Below are 15,046 nucleotides of genomic sequence, written 5' to 3' on the forward strand. Positions count from 1 at the left end.
AATTTTAAGCCTGCTTAAGGACTCATACCAGGACCTGGGACTTGGAGTCACTTGGCTTCCCTCCAGCCTGAACTGACTCAGGACATAAGTTTGGTTTCTAGCAGTTCCTCTGTGACAGGGTGTCTGCCATCTATTTCTTTCCAGGGGCACAAAAATAGGAAGATAACTAATCCCTGGCAGAACACTGATGTTACCATAGAAACTGGAACAAACTCTGGTACTGCATGCACCCTTGCTTCAAGGTAGCCCAAGGTTCAGAGATCTAGGTATAGTCTGTGCCCCTGTACAGAGCAGACCCACACAGCTGAGCTCTAGCAAGGAGAGCCCGTCATCCCACCCACCTCCTTCACTTCCAAGGTCAAGAAGCTGATAGCCAGCTTTCACCCCACCCCAACTTCTGTGAACAGGAAGGGCTCACAATGTGAGGTTTAAGCAAGGATAACCTTGCTGTGAAGTAGGGGGCACCTGTGAGTCCACTTGGCCAAGACATTGCTTTTGAGGTCATCCCTTCATTTTTAAATATTTATTTTAGTTTTTTTTCTTTTCTTTAAAGAGATAGTCTTATTACATAGCTCAGGCTAGCCTGGAAATCAGGAACCTTGAGACTAGACAGGGATGGGTCCCCTTGAGATGCAGCAGCGTATCTCCTCCTGGCCAGCATCCTAAGCTGTGTCCACTTTGTGTAGCATTCTCGCCCCATTCTGGCCACAGGTCCACAATCCCTTCAATCTTAAGAGATGAAATTGGTGTGCATTGAAGGAAACAGCCCCTCAGGAAGCAGGGAGCTGTTTTCTACCCTTAAAGAAGCATCCCTGGGCTTGGGTATATAGGTACAACCAAAGACCAGCAGAAAAGCCAGCAGTGAAGGGGATGGAGGGAGCTAGCTCTACCTGAGGCTTTCAGGAAATGTTTACCGAAGGGTACTAGAAACGGGTGTTCTGATATCTAGGGCCTAAAATTAACTGGGGCCCTCAGCTCTCACCTATCATTTCTGTCCAATGTTCTAGCCCCATGGCCACAGCAAATTTTGTTCCTATGTCTATCTGAAATCAACTAAGTCACCAACCAAAGCATGAAAAGTGAGGTAAAGCTATTTCACTCTCTGGGAAGCCAGAGTGCTGCTCCTCCCAATCCCAACCGGATTCCAGCTTGGTAAACACTGCTTCACAGGAACCATGTGGCTAAGGAGGCCATTTCCAGCTCCTGCTGGCTCCCCTGAAAATACTGAGGAGCAAGTACAAGGAAGACCACTCAGCCGATAAACATTTATAGAGTGCTAGGGTAAGGGGCCCTGAAGTGGTAGTACTGCCCAGCATAGTTCGCTGGGCACCACCAGAGCCCTACCTGCAAGATACTGCACACGGACATCCAAGCCAGGAACAATGCTGGATAAAGAGTCCCAGCTACAGAGCTGGCCTTAAAGATGGAGCCCTGGGCATGTGCACATGCACTACCAGGGAGCCAATGAGCTCGGCACAGGCAAGGGTACTGAAAGGGTGAGCAGCAAGGTGGAAACATTAGGTGTTTCCCAGAAACTGAGACTCGACACACACCTAACAAACCTCAGACAGTGCTGGGGCCTGTACGTGCCAGATGTTCCTCCGTAGACCCCGATCCAGCACCATCCTCAGCTCCTGGGTCAATGCAGGAGCCCAGTGGGCATGATTTATTTCTGGAGCAAGGTTTAAATAGACTTTATTGTTACAAGGGGGATGGGTATGTGGTCCCAGTTGTCACCATGGAGACATCGAAAGATCATGATTGCAGAAGAGGTGACTGGAATTGAATACCATGATCCCAGGGAAGGCCAGCCAGGAATGCAGGACACATGATCAAGGTGGGCTGGCAAGAGTGGTCTAGTCACAGGACGAGGGGAGAGCAGCTCCCGTCATTCCCGTTTCTTGTAGTTCTCCAGGTGTGACAGGACCCAGCCCGCAGGCAGAAGGCAACACACGAAGCAGGAAGTGAGCCCAATGGTGAGTTCCTACATAGAGGACAAGAAAGAAGGATCCTTCAGGGCAAGGGTTCTGTAGGCTCTCCCAAGTTCTGGGTCCTCAGGCATGGGACAGTCCCTCAGAGATAGATCAGGCAGAAAGTCTGCAGAGCCTGAGTTCAGTCCCCAGAGAGATGCAGGCAGAGACTCTAAGGAGAGAGGGGACATGGTGACAAACCCTTTTGCAGCCTTGAAATAAAGGTCCTTGGTTTTCTTTTTTTGTTTTTGTTTGTTTGTAGACAGGGTTTCTCTGTGTTGCCAAGACTGTCCTAGACTCACTTTGTCGACCAGGCTGGCCTTGAACTCACAGAGATCCGCCTGTCTCAGCCCCCACCCCAGCGTTGGGATGAAAGGTGTGTACTACCACACCCCGGGGTCCTTGGTTTATCTGTGTGTGTGTGTGTGTGTGTGTGTGTGTGTGTGTGTGTGTGTGTGTAGAGGTGCACAGGCAGAAATCTATGTACCCACCTAGGCATGATCTTGAACTTGAGGTCTTCCTGCCCCAGAGCCTCTCGTCCTGGAATTACTCATGGGCCACCATGCCTACATATGTGTGTGTGTGCACGCTGCTATGTGTGGGGTTGTCAACGTGGGTGAGGGCCAGAGCTTGATGCCTGGCATCTGCCATAATTGTTCTCCATCCTCACTTCATTTTTTTTGAAACAGGTCTCTCACTGATTTGGCTTGACAAGCTCAAGAGTGGGCTCCAGGGAGCTCCTGACCTTTGCCCCTACCAGCACTGCAGTAAAGACTAGCTGGTTGCTGGGTCTCCAAATTCAAATCCTCAGGATTCTGAGGCGAGCATTTCACCAAATAAGCCATTTCTCCAGTCCCTTGTTTTTTGTATAATTTTTTATTTTGTTGGGGGGGGTGTGGTCTCTGAGACAGGGTTTCTCTGTGTAATAATTCTGGCTGTCCCGGAACAAATTTTGCAGACCAGGCTGGCCTCCAACTCACAGAGACCTGCCTGCCTCTGCCTCCCAAGTGCTGGGATTAAAGGCATGCACCGCTACGCCAGCTTGTATATTTTCTTTTCTTTCTTTCTTTCTTTTTTTCCCCCGAGACAGGGTTTCTCTGTGTAGCCTTGGCTGTTCTGGACTCAACTTTGTAGACCACGCTGGGCTCGAACTCACAGCAATCAGCCTGCTTCTGACTGCGCCTCCTGAGTGCTGGGATTATAAACGTGTGCCACCATGCCCCGCGGGTACTAGAATTAAAGGCATGCGCTACAACTGCTCTTAAATGTTCAGCCACCTCTCCAGCTCCCAGGCTCTGGTTTTTGAGATTACACTGCCCAAGATGGACTCAATTCCATGTTCACGCTTCAACTGCCCCAATAAACTGGATACAGGCAGCATGACTTGATTGTCACTGCTTCCTCAGCGACAATGTTTTGGTTTATTCCTCATTCAAAGCCCAGCTGTCTAAATTCAGGACCCACTGTCAGTTAAAACAGAAAAGCTCCTTTAAAAGGGGAGGGGGGGCCAGGACTGAGGTGTAGCTTTTGAGAGAGTGCTTGCCTAACACAAGTCCTGGGTTTCACCCCCAGCACCACGTAAATCAGAAGTTCTGGCACATGCCTGTAACCCCAGCACTACAGAGATGCACACAGGACTATCAATTCAAGGTCAAATATGACTACAAGCCCGGGGCCAGCCTGTTACATGAGACTGTCTCAATAAATGTTTAAAAAGTGAAAATTGTCCTTATAGCTAAATGCTCCCTACATTTCTGGGAATCCCAAAGCCCAAAGACCTGATGGGTGCTCCGCACTCTTCTGAGTAACAAAACGTAGGGTTAAAACGATTGTCGTTGCCAGTTACCAGGCACCCCCCACCCGCACCCGCAGAGAAGGAAACGGGCTTAGAGAGGCTGAGCAAGCGAATCAACAAACAGGCAGGGACCTGAGATCCAGGAACTTGGGGAAAAGACTTAGCATACGAGCAACTTGCCCCCTCCATGCCCTGCAGACAGGTCCAGGCCAGTGTCGCAGGCCCTCCAACCCCGACTCGCGCGCCCTGTCCGTCCCGCTCACCACGACCGAGAGCTGCTCCCGCGGCGGCTTCGAGTGAACCTGAGCGCGCGGCATCAGGAGTCGGGCCGAGCCGGTCAGGCCCCTCAGTAGTAGCGGCGTCAGGACAGACATGACGGCGTGGAACGACCAAAGACAAGCACCAGCAGGAGCCCAAGGTCAGGAAGTCAAGATGGCCGCACGAGCCGGAAGTTCCGGCGCTGAAATTACCGAATGCAGCAGCCCGGAAGTATTTCGGAAATGACGTCAAACACGCTCCTAGTCCGCCTGGGCTGTTTCTGGCGCGCTCCTCGAAACAGCCAATCGCCACCATCTTACAGTAGATGGGCGGAGAAACGAGACACCTTTAGTCCCACCTCCACTCTCTTCGAGAGTGACTTGTATAGTCACCCAATCATGGAAGCGAGAAGTCTATTAAATTCTTGACTCCTCCTTCCATTCATAAAGCTATTTAGGAGACGCTCTCTGCCAGCAGTGTATCTATCGGTGACTCCAGTTTCCTAACAAGATTCCCCTCGTTTTAAAAAACATCATTCTTATTTATTTAGTGTGTATGAGTGTTTTGTCTACAGGTGCATGTGTGGACCACATGCGTGCAGTGCGCACAGAGGCCAAAGGAGGGTGTTGGATCCTCTGGAACTGAAGTTTCGGGCAATAGTGAGCAGTCACGTGGGTGCAGGGACCAGCACTTGAACTGGTTCTCGTAAGAGTGCCTTTACTGAGCTCTCTCTCCAGTCCTGAGACGCCTCTCACTATTACCCTGTCAGACACTAGTTTCCATGTAAATGACAACGTCTCAACTTCTGCCTTTCTCCTTTTGTGTGCATTGTGGGAATAGGGAATAGGGGTGTTTGTTTTTTTTAAGGTCTCCTGTAGCCCAGGCTGTCATAAAATCACTATGTACATGAGAATGACCTTGGACTGCTGATTCTTCTGCTTCTACTTCCCAAATGTTGCCATTACAGGTTATGTGCCACTATACCCAGCTCTCCCACTGACACCCCCACCCCACCCCCGCCTCTTTTTTTTTTTTTTTTTAATGGTTATGGTTGGTTTGTTTTTGAGACAGGGTTTCTCTGTGTAACTTTGGCTGTCCTGAACTCTTCTTTGTAGACCAGGCTGGCCTTGAACTCAGTTACCCACCTGACTCTGCCTCCCAAGTGCTGGGACTAAAGGCGTGCACTGCCTGCTCCCTCTCCTTTCCCATCTATCTCCCTACTGCCTTTATTCTTTCTGGCTCTTCTCTGGTCTTGTTTTACCAGTCGCACATCTGACCGAGTGGTTCCCCATTGCTTTCCAGACAAGTCCTAGATCCTGGCCACTGCCCTCTGCCTTGCTTCTTAAAGTTCCTTGTCTTTCTCCTTGCCCCTGGGTCCTCCTTCCGCCCCTCCAGGCTTTGGTCGCCTTACTCTCTACATTCTACCCAGAGCCTTCATCATGCCCATTCCACGCCCTGGCCTCCACACACTCATACCACTTTTTTTTTTTAATTAATTTATTCATTGTGTATGAGTGCCTTATCTGCAGAAGAGGGCGTTAGATCATATTCTAGATAGTTGTGAGCCCCCATGTGGTTGCTGGGAATTGAATTGAGGAGCCCTGGAAGAGCAGGCGGCGCTCTTACCCACTGAGCCATCTCTCCAGCCCCAACCTTCTTTATTCAACAAATACTCGTTAGCCCCAATGGTGTGCCAGGAACTGTTCTAAACAACACGCTGAACAAGGCAGAGAGGGTTTTCACCCTTCAGAAGAAGGATGTAACAATAAACAAACATTGAAAGCTATAGGGAAAATAAAACGAATATAATGCAGGATGTGGTGGTGCACACCTTTACTCCCAGCACTCCGGAGACAGAGGCAGGCGGATTGCTGTGAGTTCGAGGCCAGCCTGGTCTACAAAGCAAGTCCAGGACAGCCAAGACTACACAGAGAAACCTTGTCTTGAGAAAATAAACAAACAACAAAACAAAAAACCTGCCATCTATGAGTATCTTTGGATGGCACTACATTAGGAAAAGTTCTGTTGGCCATTCCAGACTTTCGCCTCCTCCATGTCCTGCAATAGTTATGGTAGCAGTAGCCTGTCACAAGGTGGGTCTCTGATCCTACACCCGGGAGGACACCTGACTGGAGAGGCTATCAGGCTGCCTGCACTGCCTCCCAGTGGTTTGACAATCCTCAGGCACTTGGAGAATGTATTGATTCAAGTAAGTAAAAGGCAAAGTAGAAGGTGAGGAGAGTAAGCCTTAGGGGCAGGCCCCATCCACACACTGTCACTTGTCTTCCTCACAGTGCCACCAAGGAAGCTGCTAGTGTTTCTGTGCAGCCAAGAGACTGCCAAGCAGGATTCCAGGGCATGTCTGTACCCTGAGGCCACACTTTGAACAGCACACCAGCTGCTACAGAGAAAGGAGTCTCTAGAGCTCAGGAGGGGTTTGTCTGTTTAAACAAGGTCTTAGGTATCCCCAGCTTGAACCCCTAGGTAGTACCAGCTGACCTTGAACTTCTGGTCTTCCTGCCACCATCTCCGAACTGTTGGTATTACATTCCTACACCACCACGAACAATTTATTCAGGGCTGAGGATCAAACCCAGCAATTTGTGCATGTTTGGCAAAAATTTGACCAAATGAACTGTAACACCAGCCTTAGAGTTCAGAGATTTTATTGGTTTGCTTGTTTGTTGTCTGATGGGCTGAGACAGGACCTGTCTGTGGCCAAGTGCTCAAACTGGCACTCTCCTTTCCACAACCTCCTGGATGCTGGGATTACAGGCATCCACCCCAAGCCCAATTTCAGAAACCCATTTTACATTCCAGGTCAAAGCATCAAAGGCTGTGGAAGGGTTGGGAGCACTGAGAGACAGAGAAACAGGAGCTTGGAAGGGGACTTCAGCTCCTAGGATGAGGGAAAGTGAAAGGAAGGTGACAATGGACCCAGGGTTCTTAGAGGGCGACTTGTGCCTGTGCCTCCTCTGGATGTGCTCCCTGGTCCTAGGTTAATCTGGTCTAGGTCCATTGACCGTTACTAGAGCCCTCTGCCTTTGCTTTTCCCCTGGGCCCTGGCAAGGATAGATGCTTCTAAGTTCCCCACTCCCATCCCTAGGGACATGGTTGGAACTTCTATCACTGGGAAAAGGACCGGGCAAGGACATTCCTGATGGCTTCTTGAGTTCTGGGAAACAAGGGAATTCTTTCCAGGTGCAAGCACAGCCAGGAGAAGGGCCTGGGAATACTTTAGGAAGGCTTCCTTGGAGACTGGCACTATGAGATAAAGAGGAAAGCTTTGAGCTCTGCTCCAGGGTTCCCTCTGGCCCCTGTGACAAAGTCTGTCTTACAACCACATCAGAGAGTTAAGAAAGCAGAGCCAGAGCTTGCCTCAAACGGTTCGGCTAAATTAATACCAATACCTCTGCCTTCTTTATCCCATTTACAGACAACTCTTTCAAAAGCCCCAGGGGCCGGCTGGGGAGACAGCTCAGCACTTAATGAACATCGCTTGTTCTATCAGAGAACCAGAGAACCCGAGTTCGAGTCCCAGTGTCCGCACGGCTCCTCACAAGGATCTGTAATCCCAGGTTCAGTGGATGCAATCTCTCAGAAATGCGGAAAAGAAAACCCAATGTACAAAAATCCCAGGGACAATCCTTCATAGGACAGATGGGCCAGCAAGATGGCTCAGTGTATAAAGGTGCTTGCTGCCAAGAGGCTGCCTGAGTTTGATCCCCAGCACACACACACACACACACACACACACACACACACACACACACACACACCACATACACACACACACATACACACACACCACACACACACACACACACACCACACACACACACATACACACCACACACACACACACCACACACACACACACACCACAGATAGAGTGAAGGGGAGGGAGAGCACAGAGAACCTATGAGGAGTAGAAGACATATTTGGAACAATGTGTGTATATATATAAACCAGACCTTGGTAACATTGGCCTGTGATTCCAGCAACTAAGGAGGCTGAGGTATGAGGATCACAAGTCCAAGATCAGCCTGGGCAACTTAGTCTGTTTTGATTTTTGTTTTTTGTTTTGTTTTTGGTTTTTTTTGGTCGGTTGGTTTTTCAAGACAGGGTTTTTCTGCTTAGCTTTGGCTGTACTGGACTCACTGTGTAGAGCAGATTGGCCTCAAACTCACAGCAATCCACCTCCTTATGCCTCTCTAGTGCTGGGATTAAAGGCATGTGCCACCACTCCCGGCATGTCTTGAAATGAAAATACAAACAAATAGGGGGGCTTGGGAAATGGCATGGTGGCACACATCTTTAATCCTAGCACTTGTGAGGCAGAGGCAGGTGGATGGCTATGAGTTTGAGGCCAGCCTGGTCCTATAAAGAGAGTTCAGGACAGCCAGGGATACACAGAGAGAAATAAGGGAACAATATAAGGGAGGAAATAGATTTATAGAATAAAAAAATTTGGGGGGTGTTTTTTGAGATAGGGTTTCTCTGTGTAGCCTCGAACTCACAGGCATCCACCTGCCTCTGCCTCACAAGTGCTGGGATTAAAGGTATGCGCCACCATGCCTGGCCCGAATAAAAATTACTGAATCTACTAGCCTCAAATATTTTACATTGGTACTCAAATATTTTACATTGGTATTGTAGATTGATGGAAATTTAAGACTATTTTATTCAACTTTTGCTTTATGTATTGTATATGGTATGTTGATAGAAACTTAAAACTCTATACTGTATGTTGTTTGAAACTTAAGATCATTTTGTTCGACATTTACTTAATGTATTATACATGTGCAAGTCATTTGAAAAGGTGATGTACAGTTCTAGTCTTATGAAAACTGTTATGACTTATTCAGGATGGTCGGAAATAGAAATTGGTAGTTGGTCACGTATAAATCTTATTAGATACCAAATTACTTAATTATAGAATAAGCTTTAGTTTCTTGTATATGTTTTTAAAAGGAAAAGATAGACGATGGATAGGATAGTTAGATAGATGGTCTTCAAACACTTCAGAGATCCACAGAAAATGGCATTTAATAATAAAGGGCTTTTATGACAGAGACACACATGCACTCCTGGCAGCACCTCCAGTCTAATTATGAAGGCATCAAGAAATGATAGTGGCAGATAGCCACTAGACTGAGGAATTGTGCTTATCTCTACTGCTGACCACAGACTGACCATCTACTATAGTCAAGCCTGATACTGAGAAATTGGCTGCCCAGCTTTGCAGAGACCAGGTAGGCTAGTCCTTCAGGATTCCTGCTTCAGAGCAGTCTGTGAGACACTTTGGGCTGGCTGGCTGAAGGCAGGATGCACTGAGGATGGAGAGGAACTTGTGACAGTCCAAAAGCAGTCTGTCAGATGCTTTAGGCCAGCAGGCTGAAGACTGGATGCCCCAACAATGGAGAGGAACCTGTGACTGTCCAGGCTGTCAGCTCTCTCTGTTCTGTCTATACTTTTGGAAGTTGCTTGTCTGCACTTCTTTCATATTAGATAGTATTTCCTTCTGGGGTCTCTGATGGGGTTGAAGACTAGATGGCCACAGTATTACTAGTTTTGAAGAACTCTGGACACTAGGGTAAAACTCAGTAGGATAGGATAGATGGTGAAATAATTTCTCCAAGATTGTCAAATACAAATGGACTGGTCCTTATAGATGCAACTTTTACTAAATAATTCTCATAATTACTTTTATTGTATATAGTTTATTATATTTCATAGAAAGGAGGAGATGTAGGAGAGATAAACATGTTTTTGTGTTGACCCCAAGTGTGGGATGGGGAACAGACTAAAGAGAGCAGGATGTTTATCCCCTTAGAAGTCAAACTACTTCATGGGGGAGCTTGGATGTTGCCAGCTGAAAACATCCTAATAGAGACTCTGAGAGGACATATATATATATATATGTATACACACACACACACACACACACACACACACACACACACACACACACTCCCAAAATAAGAGGCTAGAGAGAGGACTTGGGATTGTTTTGGCTGTTCATCAACACTTGGAGAGATGCTCCTAGAGAGAACTGCTCCAGGGAAGGCTTCAAGGCTTTGGGCTCCGGCTGAGGCTGTGGGCCTGGGCTGCTGTTCCAGGTTCCAGCAGCAACCTCGGTTGAATTGTGGGTTTGCTGAGGGCCTGCTGACTACGCCAGGAGAATCGATCCTCAGAACTGATATCATTAAGGTTTCATTATTGTGTTCTTTAATCTCCTTTTCCTATTGTTTGGGTTAGTCCAGTTATAAGTGAGGTATGCTCTGTTAGTGAGTTCATAATAAAGTATAATTGTTAAAAAAAAATTGAGCTTATACCAAGTAGAGACTTGATACCCTTACGAGCATATACAGGGGGAGGAAATCCCCCTCAGAAACAGTCATAGGGGAGGGGAATAAGGGGAAAATGGGAGGGAGGGAAGAATGGGAGGATACAAGGGATGGGATAACCATTGAGATGTAACAAGAATAAATTAATAAAATTTTTTTTTAATTGAGCTTACAGAGAAACCCTGTCTCAAAAAAACAAAACAAAACAAAAAAAGAAGTCTTATTGTGAAAACAAGACCTGAATTTTAAAAAACCAAAAATACAGTCTAAGGTTAGTGAGACGCCTCAGCAGGTAGAGATACTTGCCACCAGCCTGACAACCTAATTTTGATCTCCAGAGCTCACAACAAAAGGAAAAAATAGTTGTCCTCTGACCTACACACACACACACACACACACACACACACACACACACACACACACCTGAAATAAATAAAAAGTCAGGTAAGCTGGGGCACAGAGGCGCACGCCTTTAATCCCAGCACTCAGGCAGGCAGATCTCTGTGAGTCGAGGCCAGCCTGGTCTACAAAGTGAGTCCAGGACAGCCAAGGATACACAAAGAAACTCTATCTCCTGTCTCAAAAAACCAAAATAAATAATAGATTAAATGGAATGTTTAAGGTTCAGTAAGGGATTTTATCTCTCTTCCTCTGACCTCCATATATGTGTGCACAGGCATGTGTACCTACACACATCTGTGCATAAACGCACCCTAAAAAGGGCTGGAGTTTAGGTTAGTGGTAGAGCTCTTACCTAGAAATGCATAATACTTAGGATTCGATCCCCAGTGATAAAAGAAAAGGGCTAAGTGGTTAAGAGCACTGGCTGCTCCTCCAGAGGACCTAGGGTCAATTTGCAGCACCCAAATGGCAGCTCACAAATGTCTGTAATTCCAGTACCAGGGTATCTAATGTTCCTCTTCTGAACAGACTTGTGAGAGAGCAGGTGATGTTTATCCACTTAGAAGCTGAACCACTTTGTGTGGGGGTGGGACTTGGTTTTTGCCAGCTGAAAAATATCCTAGCACAGGCTCTGATAGGAGATATACACATGAGCCCAGAAAAGGAGGCGGGGCTTCTTGGGTCTTGGTATTGCTTGGCTGTTCATTGCCCCACTTCAAGACGCTCCTGGAGGGAACGGCTCCAGAGCACGCTTTGGGGCTCTAGGTTCCAGCAGCAACTTTGGGGGAATTGCTGGTCTGCTGAAATCCTGCGGACTATGCCAGGGGAATCGCTCCCAGGAACTGAATCCAACAAGGTCTGCTTCTCCTGTCCCCATAAACCTCCTTTCTCTATCTAGGGTAGGTGGGTTGGAAGGGAGGTGTAAACATTTAAAGAACCTCAAGTAAAGTAGGTTTGGAAAAGGTGAAGCCTACATGAAACTCACAGAGATCCATCTGCCTCTGCCTCCCTCCCAAGTGCAGCGACTAAAGGTCTGCACCACTGGGCTCTGGATTGTGTTCTTACTCCTGTAGCCCTGACTGACCTGGAACTCACTGTGTAGCCAAGGCTGGTCTCAAACTTGTGGTAATCCTCCTGCTTCAGCCTCCCTGAGTGCTAGGATTGCAGGCATGAGCCACATCCAGGTACAGAGATCCCTCTGTGGTCATTACCTTTTAGCTGTGGTAAAATACCGCAACCAAGACAACTGTGCATGGGGTTTAATTGGACTTACTGTCCAGAGGGTTAAAGGCCATCAGAGTGGAGTGGAAGCAGCAGGCGACAGGCATGGTGGCTGGAGCAGGAAGCCGAGAGCTTATTTGTATCTTGGTTCCAGGCACAAAGAACAGAGCCAGAAGTGGGAATGGTGCCTAGCTTTGAAAGCACAAAGCCTGTCCGCCATGGCACAGTCCTTCCAAGCCCACACCTCCTTAACATACCCAAAGAGCACCATCCACTGGGGATCAAGTATTCAAACTTCTGAGCCTCTGAGGATCATTCTCTCTCTCTCTCTCTCTCTCTTTTTTTTTTTTTTTTTTTTTTTTTTTTGTTTTTCGAGACAGGGTCTCTCTGTGTAGCCTTGGCCATCCTGGACTCACTTTGTAGACCAGGCTGGCCTCGAACTCACAGTGATCTGCCTGCCTCTGGCTCCCCAGTGCTGGGATTAAAGGCGTACGCCACCACACCTGGCTTCTCTCTTTTTTTTTAAATGGTGATGCACATCTGTTTTTCTTTTCTTTTTTTTTTTTAAAGATTTATTTATTTATTATTATGTATACACTGCTCTGCTTGCATGTACTCTTGCAAGCCAGAAGAGGGCGCCATATCACATTACAGATGGTTATGAGCCACCATGTGGTTGCTGGGAATTGAACTCAGGACCTTTGGATGAGCAGGCGGCGCTCTTAACCACTGAGCCATCTCTCCAGCCTCCTGAGGGTCATTCTCACACCCTCTAGGACTCTGGGCTATTTGTGCAGTCTGCAAGGGTGAGGAGCACCATTCCTCACCTGTGGTTGGCCATCAGGTTGGCTGCTGGGGCCCTTCCCCACAGCAGTAAGGTGTAAGGGCCCAGCTGAGATCTCACCTCTGGTTTGAGGGCCCAAGCTGCTTCTACCACTCCCGTTTTCCTGTACAGAACACTAGGAAGAGATGCCAGACCTTGAGGACGGGCGAGGGGGCTGGTCCCATCTGCTTCACACTCTTGCCTTCAGTGCCTGATGGATATGTGTTGACCACAATGATACCAGGTGTTCGTTTCAGTTGGCCCTAGACACCAGTGGACAAACAGTCAAGAGAAATGCCAGGTGTCCTTCCCTCCCGTTTATGAAAGGCTTGGGCCCAGCAGCTGCTGAGGCAGCCATCTGGGCCAAGACCTTCTGCTGTGCCTGCCCTCAGCCACCTCCCAACGCACTGGACCTCAACTCTGGCTCTGCAGATTCTCCACAGCACGTTGACTGGTGCAGACACTGAACCTTAGGGCTGGCAAGAGGGCTGCTTGCAGGAGGGGGATGGCAGAAAGGAACTGGGCTGGTCTTTAGGAACCTACTCTGTGGCTCTCACTGAGGGTAAGGGTGGCCAGGCCTCCCTATGTGCACAGGAAACTGACTCTCTAGGTGGGTGGCAACAGGAGACACCAGGATAGTTTCAGAATATACCCAATATAGGTCCAAACAACATCCTGGCAAAATCCAACAAGGAGGTGGAGGATAGGGCTTGGCTCCCTGTTAGAAAAGAGCTGGTCTTGGAACCTTAGCAGGCAACAAGAACAGAGCTGGGGTGGGGGAGGGGCGAGGGGGCAGTGATTCAGCGTCCTAGAGGCGTGGTTGCTCTTTCTGGGGCACATCTGTCACCAGTGGCTGGACACCACTACTGGGTGAAGTAATGAGGTGTCAGTGCAGGGGGGCTGGCAGAATCTCTCCCCTACCCACCCCAGACACAGCTGTCTGTCCTGGTACCCTAGAATCTGAAAGCCTCAAGAAAGGTGCTAGTGCAGCCATCTGGGACTTGGAGGCTGCAGAGCAGGCGGTGGGGGTGCAGGTGGGGAGTGTAACCCTGATGGTTAACCCCTTCAGGCCTGTAATGTGATGAAATCATCCTTACACAAGAGTAACCCCAGGGCTGGCACCACAGTTCTCTTCATTGTGAGCTGGACCCCCTATCCCTTCTGGAATGAAAAGCTGTGTCCAGCATCCTCTACCTTCAGTGTGGGTTCCTACATCCAAACCCTGTTGACACCTTTGCTTCTGGACCTGACTTTGCTCAAAACCCTACACCCAGTCTCCCTGGCAGACACTGCATCCAACTCTGGACCCTCCAATCCATATAGTGCTTTCTTCCACACTACTCAAATTCAGTGTGCAGAGCACAGGCCACCCCAGGATCTGAAAGCTCTGTGTAATCCATCCACCACCAGGCACCTTGCTGGATAAGGGAACAAAATGTAGCGTCCCAGCCCATGCAGCATCTGGAGCTGGTAGAGACCCGAGAAAGAACCCACAGAGCCCAGCAATTTCTTTACTGCCAGTGATACAGGGAATGGGGAAGGCTAGATGGCCCAGACCCACAATGCAAGTGCTCCCCAGTTTAAGGGGAAGACAACCGGTGTCTACCCTGATTTTCCCAGGCCTTGGAGCCATCAACCCCCAATACAGAATAGCCCCAATTCTCAAGGCTGCAGTTCCATGTTAGCACTCTGACCTCCAACTGCAACAACTCTGCCTGCCACTAGGAAGATTTAGACCAGAAACCTGCTACTTCCTGCTTGGGGCACCACCACACACCCTGGAACTTAAGTCCTCTAGAGAGCAAGGTAATGGGGACAGGGGGAAAGGGGTGCAGGCTGAAATGAGGGCAGTACTTCCTGCCCTGGCCCTAGGCCAGGCTCGCCACTTACTACAGGGAGGGCTCATCTTTACACTGAGCACAATTCTACTAGCTATGGGACAGGACAACCAAGGGGTTAAACATGGTGACATGAGCATTTCTTAGGCCAGGCCCACCTTTAGTATTGCCGAGGTTCCTCCTACACAGGAGGGTGTAGCTCACTGTTAGAGTGCTCCATTCCTAGCTCAGGAAAACACTTTCAAAGAGCGTGAGGGGCTGAGCTTTGTTGGAGTCTATGGGATGCAGCAGAGCAAACCACTCCCCTCCTTGCCACTGCTGCGATACCTTCCTCCAGGATGCAAAGACAAGGCCCGTAATGGTGATGTCCTGGGTGGGCTCCCATTTGG

At 48.6% G+C, this 15,046-nt stretch overlaps 2 protein-coding genes across 2 annotated transcripts in view; one reads left to right on the forward strand and one right to left on the reverse strand.

Annotated features, from left to right (window-relative positions):
- Nucleotides 1–15,046, forward strand: part of Macrod1 (mono-ADP ribosylhydrolase 1) — an 899,697-nt gene that overhangs the window by 150,678 nt on the left and 733,973 nt on the right. The gene's annotated exons all lie outside the window — the stretch shown is intronic.
- On the reverse strand, nucleotides 1,679–4,212 carry LOC127189307 (cytochrome c oxidase subunit 8A, mitochondrial). The gene is made up of 2 exons (XM_051146052.1): nucleotides 4,029–4,212; nucleotides 1,679–1,984 (listed from the first exon to the last, which is right to left on the reverse strand). Exons 1-2 carry the CDS (start codon nucleotides 4,137–4,139, stop codon nucleotides 1,889–1,891), a joined length of 207 nt encoding a protein of 68 aa, XP_051002009.1. The 5' UTR covers nucleotides 4,140–4,212; the 3' UTR covers nucleotides 1,679–1,888.

The sequence above is a fragment of the Acomys russatus genome, chromosome 5 (assembly GCF_903995435.1).
Source record: "Acomys russatus chromosome 5, mAcoRus1.1, whole genome shotgun sequence".
Classification (NCBI taxonomy): domain Eukaryota; kingdom Metazoa; phylum Chordata; class Mammalia; order Rodentia; family Muridae; genus Acomys; species Acomys russatus.

Coding starts and splice junctions, on each gene's coding strand:
- LOC127189307 (XM_051146052.1), bottom strand. CDS start 4,139: ATGTCTGTCCTGACGCCGCTACTACTGAGGGGCCTGACCGGCTCGGCC. Junction 1,985..4,028: donor GGGAGCAGCTCTCGGTCGTG/GTGAGCGGGACG, acceptor TCCTCTATGTAG/GAACTCACCATTGGGCTCAC.